General features: G+C 39.2%; 1 protein-coding gene across 1 annotated transcript in view; it reads right to left on the bottom strand.

Moving 5' to 3' along the window:
- Positions 1-20,221, bottom strand: part of OXCT1 (3-oxoacid CoA-transferase 1) — an 87,552-nt gene that overhangs the window by 17,328 nt on the left and 50,003 nt on the right. Inside the window, 5 exon segments of the mRNA XM_058044627.1 lie at positions 795-884; positions 15,282-15,357; positions 16,127-16,199; positions 19,186-19,234; positions 19,903-19,997. Of these exon segments, the coding sequence (XP_057900610.1) occupies positions 795-884; positions 15,282-15,357; positions 16,127-16,199; positions 19,186-19,234; positions 19,903-19,997 (383 nt within the window).

The following is a 20,221-nucleotide window of genomic DNA, read 5'->3' as shown; positions in this document are numbered from 1 at the left end:
ATTATTTTTTAAAATCTCATTTAAAAAATACAAAACAGATCACACATTTACTCTCATATTTACATATTTACTACAGTTTACCATGCAAATTCTGACAAGAGATATTACTTTGGAAAATACAAAATTAATTCTTGTTGCAGACATATAATAACTTTGGAATAATAGAAACACAATAATTTAAAAAAAAAAGTAAAGATTTTTCTCTTTCAGTATATTTTTCTCCTGTGTTAGAAGTTTCAAATGCAAAGGTTCCTATGATATTTTGGAGGGACTTCCATCTATTGCATATACCTATATCAATGCCCTCACAAAGAAGTCTCTAGATTAACCTCTTACAAATGATGTAAGGTAGCCTGCATCTCATCATGCCAAAAAAATATATTCTATTAAGCTGTCAGCACCAATTTGACTGGCAACTTCAAAGGTAAATATCTTTCCATCATAACCATGGGAAATCTCATTTTTCAAACTATTCTGAGGTAAAGAGTAGAGTAGCAGCTACTATAGCTTTGGCAATGGCTATCCCCTTTAAATTTGCATGAAGTAGCTAAAAAAAAAAATGTGTGCAGCTTTTAAACTTGAAGTTAATATTTCATTTTTTCTCCCATGGTGAATGATTCACTTACTAGAGGAAAGGACCCATATTAACCTAGCCTCCAGTTGCATCACCATAATAACAGCAAAACTGTCAAATCCTCCCAAAGTAGCAGAATGGATATGTCCTTTTTTTCCTGTTTATTTTTTTGTCTTTTGTGCAGCACAAAACACTAATTTAGAAAGTGCCAGAGCCTTACCTTGGCTGAATGTTCCATGGTGACAACCACTTTGGTCTGCGCACTGGATACCAGGTCCATTGCACCCCCCATTCCTTTCACCATCTTACCCTAAAATGAAATTTTTAAAGGAAATGTAATATTATTGTTGGTTTTGGCTTTTTTTTTAAAGATAATATTGTGCCTGCAAGTGACAGCACAAGACAGTCAACATTTCCTGCATTGAAAGCCCACCTATTTCACAACCACAGTATTCAAACACCAACAGAGGGAAATGAGCTGTCTCATTCTTGGCTCTGTTTGATGCAAATAGGAGAAGAGTGATGAGCAGAATAAGGAGAGCTACTGCCATGGCTCTTTCCATGGGGTGTAACCAAAATCTGAGCAGTATCCTTGGCTTAGTGAATGAAAGCACTGACACTGAGGAGCAATGAATTTAGTTCCAATGGTTTTGTCCCATGAAAGCAAAGAGTTCATCTATCTGTTGATGGAAATGCTACTGCTTCCTCAAAAGAAATCTCCACTTATGAAATGCAGCAACAAGAACATCTGCACACTGCATATCCACCTCACAGTTTAGAAAGTCTCTTGCCACTTCAGAAACCCATGCTTTGTATCACTATATCAGCAGAAACCAATTGGGTTTGGTCTATTCCAGATGTCTGTAGAGGTAATTTCAGAGTATGGGTAAATACATAAATGTGGGTCAGTATTCACTTCTGTTTGTCCCGCAACATATGGAATGCTTTCAGCCTCTGGACTCATTCTTCTCTTAAAGTGGGATACAACTGCACATGCTATCCCAGCAGGTGTTTTGTGGTGTGGTGTTCAGCTATCTCTATTTTTACTTCCTGTAATGCTATTGCATTCAATCCTGCCTACTTCCATTACCTTAAACTGGATGCATCTGATCTTGGAAGGTAAAGAGGTCCAGACCTGACACACTACTGACAGGAGATGATCAGAAGTACAAAGCTCTGTGAGTATGAGCAGAGCAATCACTTTTGAACAAGCTCTAGACCCCAATAACTAAAGATGGCAACAACCTCACATGCCAACCCAGAGCTGCCAAGGAGGAAAGAAAGGGGACTGCAAGAGGGGCTAGTAGGAAACATGACGTAAGGAGGGCAACAAGGATGGTGAAGGGGCTTGAGAGGAAGCCATATGACGAATGGCTGAGATCAGGTCAGTCTGGAGAATAGGACGGGACACCACATTGCACTTACAACTGTCTTTATAGAGGAAGAGGAGGAGCAGGCACTGATCTCTTCTCTGTGGTGACCTGTGAAAGCATGTGAGGGAATGGCCTGAAGCTGCGTCAGGGGAGGATTAGGTTGGAGATCAGAAAAGGGCTTTCCACCTAGAGGGCAGTTTTCACCCAGGGCACTGGAGCAGACTCCCAAGGAAGTGGTCCCAGCACCAAGCCTGGCAGGATTGAAGAAGTGTTTGGGCAATGCTCTCAGGCATATGGTGTGACTCCTGGGGAGGGTGCTGTGCAGGGCCAGGAGTTGGACTTTGATGATCCTCGTGGATCCCTTCGAACTCATAATACTCTTATTCTGTGATTCTGTCAATTTTACAGATGAAAATTAATTAATTTCTGCCTCAAATGGTTTGCATTTTCTTTTGAGTGGTTAGATGGACAGTAATATAACATTTACTGTTACAGATATAAAACCTAAAAGTTTATGATTAAATGCCTGGAAAACTTCCTAGTGCAAAGCTCTTCTCTTGTGCTTCCTTTTATCAGCTATGTGATCCAACACCTTACAAGTATCAGCACCTAAGGTCCGTGATAAAAAACATATGGAAGAGACTTGTCTCAATAAACTCCCAGGCCAGCTACTTGTTAGTCTCTAGATCATTATGGTCTCTTATGTAATGAAGGCAGTTGTATTGGTTTGGCACAGCCTGGTTTTTGGTAGCAGGGAGTCCACAAAGACAGTTCCTTGCGAGAAGCTGCTGGAAGTTTCCACCATGTCCAGCAGAGCCAAGCCCTGATGGCTCTGAAGCTGGCCAAAACTGGGCCAATGGGAGAGGTTGGTAACACCTCTATGATTACATATTTAAGAAGAAAATCAAAACAAAGTCATAAGGTTTCAGCTTCTAGTCAGAGAAGAGAAGGAGGTAAGAACACATGAGGGAAACAACTTGGAAAAGACCAAGGTCTTTGAAGAAGGAGGAGGTGCCAAGATTCCTCTGCAGGCCGTGATGAGACCATGGCAAAGCGGCTGTGCCTCTGCAGCCTGTGGGGATCCACAAGGGACACAGAGATCCACCTCCAGCCCATGGGGATCCATAAGGGATGCAGAGATCCACCCCCAGCCCATGGAGATCCATAAGGGATGCAGAAATCCACCCCCAGCCCATGGGGATCCGTAAGGGACACAGAGATCCACCCAAGGCCAATGGAGATCCATAAGGGACGCAGAGATCCACCCTCAGCCCATGGAGATCCATAAGGGATGCAGAGACCCAGCTGCGGCCTGTGGGGATCCATGGGGGATGCAGAGATCCACCCGCAGCCCATGCGGATCCATAAGGGACGCAGAGATCCAGCTGCAGCCTGTGGGGATCCATAAGGGACGCAGAGATCCACCCACAGCCCGTGGGGATCTATGGGGGATGCAGAGATCCACCCCTAGCCCTTGGGGGAGGTGCCCATGCAGGAGCAGGTGGATGCCTGGAGGAGGCTGTGATCCAATGGGAGATCCAGCAGAGAGAAAGGCTCCAGCTTCCAGGCTGGAGCAGCCTGTCCTTGGAGGACAGCACCCCCTGGAAGAGTGACCCATGCCACAGCAGTTTTGGGACGAGTTTCTGCCCATGGGAGGGACTCACAGTGCAGCAGGTGTGGTTTGGCTGCTGTTTGTGGGAGTGAGCCCACGCTGGAGAAGTTTACAGAGAACTGCTCCCATGGGAGGGACTCCATGGCCTCACAGCGGAAGGATTCCTCTCCCAGAGCAGAGGAAGGAAGTCTTGGTGATGAACTGACCAAAATTCCCCTGCCCTGTATCCCTGCCAGTGGGAGGGAGGAAGGGGCTAGGGGAAAAGGTGTTTTAAGGGTTTATTTTGCTTCTCATTATCCTCCCCTGATTCTGTTAGTAATAAATTTCACTTTGCAACTAAAGTTGAGCCTGTTTTATCCTTGAAATATTTCTCCCAGTCCTTGTTTCACTCATGAAGCCTGTGATCATTTTTTTCCCTTTTCCCTCCTTTGCCTAGCTGTAGCAGGGGAAGGTGAACAAGCAGCTCTTGTGGGTGCCTGGTGCTGGGCCAGTGTCAAACCACAACAGCACTGTTTACACATACACACACAAATATTCCCATTTCCCTGCTGTTGGCATAGTGAAGAACAAATCACATCTCCCTAAATCTATAAACAAGCCCTTTGGCACTGTTCAGTCAGACTAATATATTTATCACATAAATTATCATTGCTACTAAATAGTTCTTTGCAAATAGAAATCTGGAAAGGATTTATCTCTATCCTTAACTTCCTGACACTGTTCAGATCATTTTCCATCCTGCCTGGAAAAACACAGCTCTCACAGAGACTGGAGTGACCTCCAACCTGCCTGCCAGAAACTCCATGACAAGATAATGCAGGATATTTGAAGATTACATATTATCTCCACAGTAACTCAGAATATGCTTGCATTGAGGATCAGACTATCAATACATCTATCCTGACAATGCCATTAGCTCATTTTCCAGGTCTTTTCGTTCTATTAACTACAAAAGACCTACAGTGACAAGTAAATACCTGAGGAACTAAGTGCTGATGAAGGTCAACAACAAATGTACTGCTGAAGAAACCGTCATACAGAACTGAGAGAAGAGACATTATCCCTTTGTGTGTGAAGAAAGAGGAAAATGCAAGCTGAAGAAAAGGACTTCAGGGTTTTAAATTGCTTCATCTGCTCCTCCTCTTTAGGAAAACAAATTCACCACTACAGGGTGGTGCCTAGTAAAGCAAATCGATTCAGCATTCAGCATTAAATGCAACTAACCAAGTAATTACATGCTTTTATTCTGAGGAAGATCCAAAGCAGAAGAGACTTACATTGCTCTCAGTGCACCTACCAAACCATCTGTCCTACATTACAGTCTGTCTTCAAGAACTGCTGAAACCAGGATGGGCATTGTATTTTTCCTTATCTCCTGTTAATGGACCCATCAATGCCTTTCTGCATGACTCAGAGATAACTCCCTCTGGGAGCCATTTCTGTTTAGTGGACCTACCACATGACTCATAGAATGATACCAGCCCATCGTGAGATGCTCTGCCCAGGGGGGAGGAGCGAAGCATCCCCACCTGGATATAATCTGGGGTTTGGGACACAACAAGCAGTCTTTCCACTGGATTTTCAGAGGAAGACTACATCCTTCTACAGGATCACTGCTCCAGCAGAACCACATTTGCCACTCCAGGAGGACTGCAGCCACCAATCCAACTGGACTGGTGGCTGGTACAACACCCTGACCAAGAGAGTGTCAGGTTGTATTCTGACTCTATCACTAGTTTTGCTTTTGTATTATTGCATGTATTTTGGTTTTGATTTCTTTTCCTTTTCCTAATAAATTGTATTTCTGACTTTCACTGCCTCTCACTGGTTTTGCTTTCAAACCAGAACACTACCATAATTTGCATTTCCCCCCATTTCTCCCCCACCACACTGGAAAAGGGGATACCCACACGCTAAATTTGAATTAAAATATTCGAGGCTAAAAAGTGGTTCCAAAGAGACAATTCATTCATTTTTGCCCTATCCTGCTCCCTCAATTAATTTATTTAAGATGATTTTTGTTAGTTTTTAATTACAATGGTGTTGCTAGCTTAAGAAACCATTCAGAAGGAAAGAATGCTGTCATACAGCACTGGTAATGTGAAGCACTTTTATAAAACCCATTTCATCAGACAGAGCTTGAAGTAACAATAAAATATTTTTGCATTAGCCATGCACTTCTGAGAGGTCTAGTGTTGGCAGTTATTTATACAGAGAGTTGGGTAGAGAACAGACACAAGCTGACAATTTCCTTGCAACTTCTCTGTTACAATACAAGTTGGGAATTCTCCTTTTCCCATTGTGCTTTCATCAGCAGTTTCCTCTAAGTCTCAGTCCAAATAACACCAGAGTGCAAGACATGGAAATTTTGGAGCTGATACTTTGGGTTTTAACTGACATCATCGGTTGTCCTGCCTTCTTTGTGTAGACCTACATAAATGTACACAGTATTGGTGAAATTTCTTATAATGACTACTTATTGCAAAATGAACTGTTTTGTTATTGTGGTAATGGGGCATTTTTAAGAAAAAGAGAGAAAGGTATGTATTTTCTCATCTATTGCATTTACATCTGAACATTATTTGAGTGGTCAAAATACAACATGAAAGAGTCTGAGGAATTAATTTAGCCTAATAGTAATTCCTAAACAGGAACCTTTGTGTTTGTTTCGTCACCTATGCCACCCAAGACAACCTGGCATTCCAGTAGAAACTTGTGAGTACTCCAATGTGGGCCAGACAATGAAGATATTTTTCAAGAGAATGTGAAATTTTGCCTGAATGGTATTTCAATCAAGTTAGAAAGGTGCTACAACAAGCAGGAAACAATTAATAAGAAAATTCAAGCAGATAAACAGCTGAAGAAGAGCTAGATGAGAAAAAAAGAGAAAAATTCAGGAGCCTTCTAATAGTCTTAAGGTCTTGAATCCACACTGGTGCCTTAAAACCTTCCTCTGCATTCCTGGGGGAAGGACTTTTCTTCTGTAACTGAATTTTATAACTGCTCCCAACATTATATGAAAATATACACTTGAACTATTTGCTGAAGTTAAAATAATGTGATCTTTTGAGATAAACAGGTATTCCATCAACAGTACAGCAGAGCAGATGCTAATGATGAGTTCAAGAAACAATGAAAACTTGTTAAATGCCTCTTGAATAATTCCATTCAAAACTGAACATCAAAGCACAGGCAAGGTAAAAATGTACCCTTGCTTGGAAAGGAATCAAGCCACTTCCCTCCTAAGAGTCCTTGCCCATGTTTCCAACTGACCTAATACTGTATTAACAAATAACATTCAGTCTGAAATTTCTCTTTCCTTCCATTAGATAAAAGAGTACACATACTTCACACTATGCTCAAAATTAATGAAACTGCTGTTTCAAGAAGTCTTACAGAAGATAACTAGTGCTTCTAGTTTAAACTGCAAGCTTCCTATTTAACCTCAATTTTCAGGCATCCCCCTGAAGACTGAACAAGATGCATAGGAGGAGAAAGCAAAGATGTCAGCATTGTCTCTCCTGGCCACAGACACAGACGAGGTGTCAGATATTAAAGGAAAAAAGCTATGGAAGGTGTCCTTATCAAAGGAAATTATTGTATCATGTCAGGGACAGACACTAAAATTCAGAGCAACTGGAACAGTACAAGATTCACAGAGAAAAGCAAAAGCTAAGGTAATGTAGTGGCTACATGGTACTGCCATCAAGGATAAACTGAAGGCCCCTTCAAAGATCTCTGCTCTGCCCCTCTCTGCAGTACTGCTGACACAAATCAGTCACACAGGTCTCCCTGTCTGCACCGACACTGTCTGCCAGCACTGATGTGTCAGCATCAAACAGCACAGCAAAGGAGGTCATCAGATCCATACCTAACGATCTCATCAGTTGTGGGGTTACACCTGGCTGGTTTGGGAAAGCACATATTAGCTCAAAATTTTGTTTTAGGAAAAAAAACCACAAAACAATCAGAAGGTAATATTTAAAAAATACAGACGCATAAATCTACTCTAGCTTCATAAAAATGTAGATGTCTCCTTTGCCCCTTGGTAACAGTCCTGTCCTGTATTTAACGGGCAAGTATATTTGGAGTTGATTCTAAAATGAAAGTCACAACTCTTCCAGATATCACTTTCCATTTTTCCAGTGAAAAAGACTGGATGAATATTGTATGAAAAAAAGATGGATAAAGCTCAAGCATTCTGAACTATATTTCCTTGTTCTATTTTACACTGATTTTATGTCCTTACATATGTCCCTCTTACAGAATTATTGTAATTATACTGTCAACTAGGACAGCTAGATTAGATCTTACTCTGAGGAAAAAAAAAAACAGTGGGAAGTCACTAACAGGACTTTTCATTCAGAAGAGTGGGTAATGCAACAACACAACAATAAGTTGATACTGGCAGAATACAACAAAACGAAGCACACTCTACATGCACAACAGGGTAAATGTATTTTTTAAAAGATACTAAAAAAACCCTAGTTGTATGGTTTCACCATACAAGAAATAGACTGGTTTTGAAGAATGTTAATCAGGTATCTCCTGGCACACACACAAACACATAGTGAAAATTAAAATCAAAAAGTAAGTCCAATTTCTGAAAGAATGGAGTATAAGTTCTTGAATGACTTCTTTTTCTTGGCAAAATGTAATAATAACTCTACCCTAAAATTTAACATACACAAATACGTGCACTAATTATATTTTTATTTTCCATTATCAGAAAATTAGGGCTGCATGAAACACATGCAAAGAAAGTTGGGCAAATTTAATTCCTTTATTCTCCCCTAAACCCAATTTGGGTTTAGGAGAGAATAAAGGAATTCTTATTTCAACCATTGGTAACAGATTTGAATGACAGAGTAAAATTCAAATGAATACACTGAGAAGCCGCATCTCAGGAGCAATGCAAAACAGTCTGTGACACGCTTCATTGAAATGGATTTGCTTTACAGTGATGAATGTTATTTCAGAGTAATGGGACAATTAAGCTGTCCATAGCACACACAGCATAGCATGCAATAATTAAATTTTACTGCCAACATAATACTAGTCTCACTTGAAAGTGATGGCTCCATATCATAGTAACAGTTCTCACCACTAACCCACAGATCAGAAGTCCTTTGACATATGCTTGTATTTTTGAGACAGGCAGAATTTCTTCAGCTGCTCTCATTATCCAGAAGGCAGAGCTGCCACTTCCCACACTGAAAATTTAGGAGTATGAATAAAATACCAATAGGGAGCTCCTACATTCCTTCTATGCAGTCTGAAGAGATAAGCATGAAGAAAATTGATAGAAAAAGCCATCAAAAATGTGGAAGAAGTAGAGCCAACATAATACACTCTGTTTCTCCTCTTTGGCTGCAAGCTTTTGCAATAGTGATAATTTTGTGTTGCAAAGGCTCTGCAGGGCTTTCAGGCACATGTTTGTTGGGAGATAAGCAGTAAACTGGTACATTACTGTAGGTGTAATTTCAAGATGTGTGTCTGTAAAAACCTAATACATCTTGATACTAAACCCATTTCAATGACCTATTGAAAAGCAGATTTCCAAGAAGTCTCTGGCTAACTTAAAGTCCCATCCTTCTCCTCTGTTGAAATACTGATGTAGCCCTACTCATGTCCTAGACATCAGACAACTTAATAGTATTACTGAGAAAAACTTGGTATTAATACTAAAAGAAAACAGTCATTAAGCATATTTAATCTGCATATTTTCTATTCATACAGATTTTAGCCCATTTTTAGTACTTCACACATTTCATGGTTAATAGGTAAAATACTTGCAATGCTGTACATCTTGAAACAAAACACTGAGTTTAATGCATTCAATGCCACAGATATACCAGGACAACTAGGAGAGTAACTAGACAATGTGTTAGGATTCAAAATGAAAATATGCCCTATGCAAGGCATTCCTACCCAAGCCAAGTGATGAACAGGCTGCAGTAGGGCTTCTCAGAGAAGACCTACAGTGCTCTCAGGCAGTCAGGGACGCAATCAGGGACAGGTGTTCTTTCTTCCAGCATTAAAAATGATAATTTTGTATAAGAAAAACTCTTGGTGTGGAGACCTGCATTTCCAGTTTTGGCACTACAAATAGCTAAAGGGAAAAACAAAACCAAAAAACCCTCATGCAGACACAGAGTTGCCCGTTTACCTTTACATTAAAAAACGTCTTTGCTAATGAGGTCTGAGTGTCCAAAACTGTGCAAAATATGTACTTTGAAGTTCCGTAGAAAAGCTACCAATAACATATAAAATCATATTCCTAATGTCTTAGGTTATACTAACCTCTACAGACTGTACATTAAAGGATTTATTATTGAATTTGAATGGGTTTCCTCATTTCTTCTTTTCAGATAATCTTCGATAAAGCTTAGAATTTTTTCTAATTTTATTTAATTCTTAATGTTTTAATCCTTTAGGTTTGGTTACTCCAAATTAGAGCATTAAAATCTCAGGCTGATGAATCTAAAATTTAAGGATTTTTTTCTTAAAGAATGGTACAGATTTATGTATCCAAACTTCACCCCCTGCACAAACTACATCACTCTCTTCTTCTCTTAGTGTTAGCTAACTGCACTACCTTAGCAATATAAAAATTAATTTTGAATTTTCCAGTTGAAGACTATATAAAGCTAAAGTTTATTTTCCTGATTTGTATTGTTTATAGAGAATAGGGATGCTAAATAGTGTCAGGTCCTGTATCATCTCTGAGGCTGCCTGTTAATTTCTGGACACTAGGCTTTGAGCCTGCTGTCTTAGGGAAAGGCCAGCTTCTTCTGCACCTTTGGACGTATTCTGTCTGCCCTTGTGAATTTACACAAGTCCAGTCTATTAACCACTCCTCATTCCTCTTTGATGGTGGGTACTAAGTGCTATATCTACACATCTTCCAAATACCTCCAGGGATGCTGACTCCACCACTTCCCTGGACAATCTGGTCCAATGCTTGACAACCTTTTTGGTGAGGAAAGCATTCCTAATATTCACTCTAAACCTGCCCTGAAAAACCTTGAGGCTGTTTTGTCTTGTATTATCAGTTGCTGGGAGAAGGGGCTGACCCTACCTAGCTATAACCTCCTTTCAGGGAATTGTAGAGAGCAGTAAGATGTTCCCTGAGCCTCTTTTTCTCCAGGCTAAACACTCCCAGCTCCCTCAGCTACCCATCACAAGCCTTGTGCTCCAGACCTTTTACCAGCTTTGTTGCCCTTTTGTGGACATGCTCCAGCAAAGTCCTTCCAGAACTGGGCAGCTTTCCAGCCACTCTGTCCCAGCCTGTGGCACTGCCTGGGGTTGTTGCGACCCAAGGGCAGGACCCAGCACTTGGCCTTGTTGAACCCCACACCATTGGCTTCAGTCCATCAACGCAGCCTGTCCAGATCCCTCTGTAGGGCCTTCCTGGCCTCTAGCAGATCAACACTCTCACTCTATTTGGTGTCACCTGCAAACTGACTAAGGGTGCACTCAATGCCCTCATCCAGATCATCAATAAAGATATTAATCAGGGCTGGCCCCTACACTGAGCCTTGAGGAACTCTAGCAGTGACCAGCCCCAGATGGACATAACTCCTTTCAGCACCACACTCTTGGCCCAGCCACCCACAGTTCTTTACCCAGCCAAGTGTCCCTCCATCCAAGCCCTGAGCAGCCAGTTTGTCCAGAATTATGTTGCCAGATATTATGACAAAAGCTTTACTGAAGTCCAGGTAGACAACATACACAGCCTTTCCAACATTCACTAAGCTGGACACCCTGTCATGAAAGAAGATCAGGTTCTCAAGCAGGAACTGCCTTTCCCAAACCCATCTGCCTGATGCCCTGGTAGTCCTGTATGCCCTGCATGATGGCAGTCAGGATGATCTATTCCATAACCTTCCCTAACACTGACAGGGAAGGCCAGTGTTGCTAACCTTTGCTGACAGACCTGCAATTCCCTGGATCCTCCTTCTGGCCCTTCTGTAGAAGGGCCTACAAACCTCCAGTCACCTGGCACCTCCCAGGTTAACCAGGACTGCTGGAAAATGATGGAAAGTCTCAGCGAGCACATTCACCAGTTCCCTAAGTACCTTGGGATGGCTCCCATCTGGTCCCATAGAATTGTGTGTATCCAAGTAGTGTGGCAGGTCTGTGACCAGCTCCCCCAAAGTGTGGAGGTTTTATACTGCTCCATGTCCTTTGTTTTCCACCTCAGAGTGCTCAGTACCTGGGTAACAACTGCTCTGACCATAAAAGACTAAGGTAAAGAAGATATTAGGTACTTCAGCCTTTTCCATGTCTTTTGTCACTATGTTTCCCCCTGCCTCCAAAGAAAGATGGACAACTTCCTTAGCCCAACTTTTGTTATCAATGTATTTATAGAAGCACTGTTTACTGTCTTCTATGGCAGTAGCCAAATTAAGTTGGACTTTGGCTTTTCTGATACTCTCCCTACATAACCTCATGAGATCCTTGTAGTCCTGCTGAGTGTGCTACGTTCTCATTAATTATTTACTGCATAGTTAGCTTTTTCCCCTGCAAGAAGTTTCTGCCTAGTGAAATATGATGTCATGGACATTTAATCAATTTTGTGCCTTCAGATTCATCAACTTCCAGCTGCAGGAACCCTCCACTATTGCTTCAATACTTTTTCTACTGCTACAGTGTGTCAGCTGTATCAGTAGTCATATTAGGGTTGTTTAATGTTATGGGTTGTTCAGAAACGCATATTAAAAAGACAGAAGCCTTGGTGCCACAAGGGAACACGGCAGAAGTTCTGGTGTTTTGTTTTGACCTATTCTTAGCCTCTGATAACATGTCACAACAATAATCATAGTTACTTGTGTTCTCTTAGGAAGGATGGGGAAAACAAAGCACTACTCTGTGCAAGCTGCCGCTGTAGTACTTTGTAGTAAACTTGGCCCTTGCAGAAGGGCAGCAGAAACTGTTTCATGAATGCTTCTGTTCTTAGGGTTTCAAGAAGACACTAGTTGAATGGAACAGAAATGAAGCAAGTACATGCAGGGATATGTGCAGTCAATCCCACAGCTTTTAAAACCACATGTGAGATGTGCGGCGGCACAATGCTGCTGCTCTGTAAATGCTGGGAAGCAGCCCTGCTGGCAGCAATTTCCAATATTAACTGAGACACACAGATAGGCTACCCGTGTCCTGCACTTGTGTAATGAAAGGTGGCTCCATCCAGTAACAACCAGCAGCCATGGGTTATCTGCTGTGGCCTGACATACTCCACGATCGTGACCTCTGTGTTTCTCTTCAAACTCTCTTGGCCAACTTCTCACAGACTCATTCTGCTCCCAGGGGACTCACAGAAATTTGCCTCCTTCTCCTTTCCCTCCTCAGAAACCCTCTTGTAAGTTGGAGAAATACCAAAGTGAGGAAGACGAAAAGCCATTAACTAGTAGTGCTTAATGGAATAAAATTACCAATAAATGCCAGTATTTAGGAAGTACCTTCTGCCTAAGCAAACAGCATTGCTTACTGCATGTGCTTAAAATATTCACACCCTCTTCCTTTACTCAGGGGATTTTTCTCTCCATTAAAAGTCAGCAGATAAGAGCAAAAAAAAAGCTATAATTACTGCAATGAGACTTCCTCAGCTCAGTTCCTAATAGTAAGTGCATGTACACACACATGCACACACTAGGCCTCAAGTGTTATCAAGCTCTTATGGGACAGAAAGGTCTGCTTCATAATGGTACTTGTTCAAAACATACAGAGCTATTACCTGCCTCTGAAAAAATGGCAAATATCATCAATACAAGAATCCAAAACTATGGTGTATAAGAAGTATTTAACCAAAACAAAATGAAAAATGAAAAATGTTAGAACAAAATAAAGCTTGAAGTTTCCTTACACTATGAGTTTTCAGCAAAGTCAATCTTTGTATCATCCACACACAAATTTTGTGACTAAAAAAGGAACACATCTTGCCCATAATTTAATGTAATTGACTATAATATATCATCTTATTTACAGGAAAAGCAGGGAGACCTGTTTATCGATGGGCTGGTTAATCCCATTTTTAAAATCTGTACTGTAGAATAGCAGTAACACATCAATAAGTAGATTAAGAATCATCCATCCAACAGATCTCCATAAAAGTAACCAAAGAGAAATTACTGCTGCTTGGAAAGGCTCCTGGTTGGGTTTATGAAGTGTCATTGGCATATTTACTCTCAAGTAAATACAGCTCACTGCAGAGTAAATTTCCAAACAGCCAAAGATCAGCAAGAGTGGAAAATGACAACAGCAAAAGTCACGAGGATTCATCTGATGTATGCTGTAGTATGTAATAACAAGGTACATCTCAAAGGTAACAAAAAGTCAAACAGTCTTGAAAGTTGCACTTTATACTTTCCCATTTTGAAAACATACCTGTTATTCATAAATTTGAGGTTGCACAGAACTGAGAGGCAACTTCATAGGTAAGATAAGCAATACCAGAAATAAAAAATAATCTTTTTGATATATATAAATGCAAAACTAAAATCACTATCTTTTAGATAGTGATTTCAGGGACGAACATGTAAATCTGCACCATTTTGAGAAGGGTCACAATCAATCTTAGCTTCAATGTTTCAAAAAATGCACGTGTAAATGAATCTTGTTATCAGTACAAAATACTGTCTTCATCTTTTGATAGTTCAGATTTTGAAGGGCCCATTTCAGCCTAGCCATAACCCTTCTCATTCCCCACAATTACTCACACAGATACCTGGATTAGCCCTTCACATAACCCTTTCTCCCACATCTGCTTGTATGGCTCCCATGTCAGACACCATCCCCTCTCAATAAAAGCACTTTGTGCCCCAGCCACTGCTCCATGACTTCCATGCTCAAAGGTCTGCTCACAGACTTCTGGGTTCAACTAATGCTTCTCCAAGAGACAAAGACATTCATTTGGGTTTTTGTCCACCTTTAATCATCTTTCAGTTTCCCAAGGCCCTTAACACTGCTCAGGCAGATAGAAATATGTTTCATTCCTTAAAACAAGGCTAATAAGGAAGTTTGCCTCTAGACATCTCTGATACATACCATATCTGAAAGTACCATATTGAAAGCTATTGAAAATATCAAACTTGTCAACAGTATGGAAGTCAGTAATGTTTAATGCTAGAACATAAAGTTCAAAGAATGGCTTAATGTTATCCACTGCTTAAATAATGCTGGAATTAGCTTATATTTCTATCATTGAAACCTGAAGGTCTGTTTGGCTAAATACAGTATTATTGCTTTTTCCTTAATGTATTTGAAAAGGCAATGCTACAATCTTTTGACAGAAATACAGAAAAATAATGCAGGCTCTTTTTATAATTTTATAACGAACTACATCCTGGTTTACACTTTCCTCCAACTTACTGCTCCAGGAACAACCATACAAGAGTCATCACTCTCAAGAGAAGGCATCAGTCCTCAGCCAAAAAAAAGAGACATTTGAAAGGCATGGACATAAAAGGCAGAAAAAAGACTTGCATAAATAATGTTTTGCTTTTCACAATGCTCAAGTATAATTTTAGAAGGCTTACTTCTGATAATGGATTGCATGGTGCCAGCAGTATGCAGGAAAAATACACATATCCTCTATTTTACTACTTTTAGCTTAACAACTCCCATTCTATTTCTGCCCTTTTCTCCTTTGCCTGGTTCTCAGCTACATTTTTGTTATACTAAACAGAGTACACTGCCAGTAGTTCAAAAACCTACTTACAGGAATCATCCAGTTGGCCAGGTCACCGTACTTAGACACCTGCATAGCTCCAAGCATTGTCAAATCAACATGGCCTCTGTTAACAGAAAGCGTGTAATTAGCATATCATGTTCAAGTAACAGCCCACAAATCTTAACAAGCTTTTGTTCATGCTCATTACATCAATTTTAAAATGGTGGCATATGACAAATGTAGCAACTGTTTGTCACACACGTAGCTGGGGTTTTTTTCCCCCCCTAGATGTATCACTGATGCAAATGTCTCTCTTTATGCTGACTGAGCCTTAGAAATGTTCCTACTTTTGTCTGGTTTGGTTAATTGCATGTGCAGTCAATCATCTCTGAACTCATACTTTTTAGTGCACTCCTTAACGTATTTACATGTACCCATTATCTTTTCAGAGCCATTAGGATTTAGTGTTTGTTTGCGTCCAAACTCCTTTCCAAAAAACAAACAAAAAACAGGTGTGGACGTTGAATTTCCATTAAGGAGGTGGAATGAGGATCACAATTGCAAGCTGAGCAAAGAAAATATACTGAGTGCAAGTACAGATTAGATACTTGGAAATGACCAAAAAATAGTTGTTAAAATGTCACTACAAATGTGTTTATAGATGGCCAGGTGGTAGTAGGCACAAACATCACCATGGTATCTATTAGTGCAGTGGTTTTTTATTTCCAATAGCTAGATTTAACCCTCTGTAAACCATAACTGATTAAGTCCATGATAATTTTACAGGTTGTTAAATGCTAACCACATTTGGAAGAAATACTTCTGAGTTCTGCCATTGATGCAGTTTATTCTTTTCCTGTTTCAAAAAGATCAGAGTTTGTGTTGTTACATACCCTCTTATCATTGCAAATGATTCATCACTAGAGAAATAGGAAGAACCTGGAAGAACAGTGACTGTCTCCTTACCTGTAAAAGAAACAAGATACAGTATGCATTTTGTTTCTTTGACAAATGAAGTCACAGCTATTTACCAAGAAATAAGAGTTTTTTACAAAATTCCTTTGGATTCAGTACAGCTACAGCCTGATTACACTTACAACAGCCCATGTAAACCTAATCAATCCTATTGAATTGTGAAGCAGTTTGTTAGAGTTTCTAATGATAGGCTTGCCTGCTGTTTGACCACCAGCAGGCCCAGGCAAGCACCAGGAACATCAGAATGTAGGAAATATCTATGGATTTTAGCTTTCTGCTCCATTTACAGAAAAAGTAAGAAGTAACTGTCTTTTGAAACAGAGGAAGATAAAGCCTTCAGGACCCAGAGAGGCTGCAAAGAAAAGCAAGCAAATCAGATTGAACAGTTGCTAATGATGAAAAATACAAAAAAATAAATGACAGGTCTAGTCCATTCTTGCTTTTTTAAAGGGCACAAGAAAATGTGCTTCTCTGTTCTGTACTGTGCTCTGAACAATGCTTGATGCAAGCAATGGAGCACACCTGGAAGAGTCTTTATTTTGACTCTGTTCAGGGCCCATTTCTTCCTCTTCTGCCTGCTCTTTGAATCAGTCTAAGCAACAAACATTTACAGAGGGTGCCTCTGATAAGGCAGAAGAAACACAGATGAAGATGAAATTATAAAATAAGCACGGTAAATTTGAGAGAGGAAAAAAATATACAAACCAAAATATTTTAGCAAGATGTGACATACTGTAACAACAAAGGGGAAGGAGAATGATACATCATTAAACAGTTTCCAGAAAACAGAAGAAAAAAGAAAATGAGATTAACTAAGAGAATGGGAAAAGGGAAAAAAATTGTGCATAAAACTTAAATAAGAGATCTAAGATATGTGCTTTACCTATTGAACTCATCTGAGGCATATTTTATGCCATTTGTATGGAAGTTAAATAGAATAGTATAGAATTAAGGTCATACAAGTGGTCTTTCACACTTCTCAAGAATTCACCATGCTAACACTCAGACCTGGTGAGACAGCTTGAATTATCTTTCCCTACAGGACACGCACCCAAAGCAGTGACAGAGAAAACAGGGTTTCCAAGCAGCAACATGGAGAGAGAAGCCCAGGATAAAGTGACAAGGTAATGATGAGAAGAACGACACACAGGCTTAGGACCACAGAATAATGTAAAAAGAGCACCACATTACCCACTTCTTAAAATGCTCTCAGGAGGTCAATACTTTAAAATATTTCTGCTGTAATACAGTAGTATACCTTTCAGGTGCAGTCAAGATATCCTTCATGTGAGACATTAAAAAAATGAAACAAACAGAAAAACCCACAGTTTTTTCATCCAGTTAATGAATGAGAACAAGATTAATTTCTATTTCTCTGCCATTCAGCTTCTGTTTTCTTCACATGGTAGACTGGTGGTAGGTCTGATGCTTGTCTATCCCATGTCCTGTTTACTGCAGCTTCAGAGGGACATGTGAAGCTGCTTAACATCGAATTAACAATAGTACAATAATCTAATTTTCTTGTTGCATTCTGACCTGTTATGTTAGCTTCATGTCTTCCAGACTGACTCTTAAAAAATATTTATCAACTATAAATAACAATTCAAGACCATCTCAATTTCCATGTTAAAGCACAATTTTTTTCAGATAATTTATTAAGTTCTTGGATATTTTTTTCATTGTCACTCTGTTAATATGTTCATTTTTCATACACACCCATATTAAAACTTAAGTTCTAAAATGCATGCGTATAATTTCACTCATAGTATTTTTTTCTTATAAATATTTTTATTCTTCCAGTGAATCCTCTGTCATATTCCTTCCTGTAGTTCTTGAAACAATTACATATGTACTGGTGAAATGCTGGACTCAATTTCTTAAATGATTTTTTATTTCAAACCAGACAATGGCCTCAAATAACTCCACATTTAAAATATAGTAACAGAGGCAATTACCTAGTGCTATGATAAGCATCATTTAGCTGAGCCAAGCAGCAAATGTTTCACGTCAGTGAACAATTGCTGGACTAATATTAAATTAAAACCATTTTATGTCAGTGCTTTATCTCCTTTTGACTTTTCAGAGTTTAATTGTACTTGCTAACAGCCACTGAGAAAAGTACTCTCTGTATAAATACATATGTAGACACCCATACATGTATTTGTATGTATGCATGTGTATATTTGAATAAAAAAATGAAATGTGTATCTTTTCCATATGAAAAAACAAGTCTAAAATGTCAGGTCTATAATCAATACCATTAATATCAATGACAAAGTCACAAGGCCTATTTCTGTTTGTCACAATGCAATATTTAAGTGTATTTTTACATGAAGACAGAAAATGTACATAAGCACAACTTTTCCATGAAAAAAACAGAAATCAGACGGGTGCACTAAATCATAAGAAACTTACATTTTTATATTGAATAGCATCTTCTGAGGTGAAATGCCCTAAAGCAGCTGGGCAACGACAGTATGTGAGAATTGCCATTCCCGGCTAAAAGTGGCAAAAGCAGCTGCCCACAGCAGTGCCCTTGGTGTGCCAGATGCCAGCTGCGCAGCTCTTTCCCACTGCCTTGGCTACCACTCCCTCTCTGAATGCAAATGAGTTATATTCCTGGCTGGGAATAAACCAAGCCATTATACACAGGATGTTTTAATACATGTCCCAAACATAAATCATTGAAAACCATTTTCTAGAAGACTCAAGGAAAAGCAGCAGGAAAACAAACCCATATTCCTTTACAGGCTGCTCAAAACAATCTCACTTCTGAAAAGGATGATTTAACCATTTACTGATGGGCCTGGAAGACAGTCTCTCCCCAAAGAAGATTATCACTTAAAAGAAGACAAATGCATTAATATTTATTATCAAATAAAACAGGTCTCTAGGTTCAAATACTGTATCAAAAGAAAAAAATTAAATTAACATGGTTATTCTTTTTCCATTAATTAAATTTAATTAAAGTATTTACCTGCATTAATCAGATCTGGATCTACTTCATTTTCAAGTGGATAAGGACCCTGACAACAATACAGATGTATGTCAAGCATTATAATAAAATATCTCTAAAATACAATTAATAATTGCCATATTATTTCCAATGCTTATTACCAAAACCAGATCATGGCAGACATGCATTTTTTAATCTTATTAAATCAGAATTCTATTTTTTTAGCTGGAAAACATCCTGACATTACAAGCCACAGTTTATATCAAGTAACATATCAGGTCTTTAGGACTTATTGTTCAAGGATGTTAGAATTACAAAACAATCATGAAGTGAAAGGTTTGTTTGATTTGAGTTTCTTTTTGTTCTTAATCTAAGTGACACACATTTTTCAATAAAAGGTCATAACTGCAACTTCATAAAGTTATATGACAGTAAAAATAATATACACTTTAAGCTTTATTTAAAAATATGTTTGCTAAGGTTTACAATGCTTAGTCTTGCAAATTCCTGATGGTTTGAGTCCAGAAACTTAAGGACATCCTTAGCAAAGTAGCACCATAAGCATAAAATGAGCATTTCCTAGAAAACGTCTCTGCAGCAGAGTGAGAATTATATAATGATATAATATAGCATATATATTTTTAGCAATATCATAATCAAGTTGGAGGCGCACAGGAAATAAAACCCAGCCACAGCAAAATAAAAACACTATAATAACTGACCAAGATATATCCTTACCAAACCCAGGACTCCATTTTCACTCTGTAAGTGAACAGTTATGTCTGGACTGATGAAGTTACTGGCCAACAGTGGGATACCAATACCCAGATTAGCTGAAAAAAGGCGGTTAAGGCAGAAACACTTATTGCAAACTAGTAAATTTTAAAAAATTACTTCTATACTATGAGTAGATTAGAACTGTTCCACTCACAAGCACTTTTGTTTTTACTTAAATACCTCATATTTGTGATTAATTATTTTGCCATTTGGACTGCCTAATTGCATTCTGTCAAATCCTATATATGATAAAAATATCAATGTGCAACTTCTACTTCAA

Source organism: Melospiza georgiana, chromosome Z (assembly GCF_028018845.1).
Source record: "Melospiza georgiana isolate bMelGeo1 chromosome Z, bMelGeo1.pri, whole genome shotgun sequence".
Classification (NCBI taxonomy): domain Eukaryota; kingdom Metazoa; phylum Chordata; class Aves; order Passeriformes; family Passerellidae; genus Melospiza; species Melospiza georgiana.
This window is presented reverse-complemented; position numbering and strand designations above follow the sequence as displayed.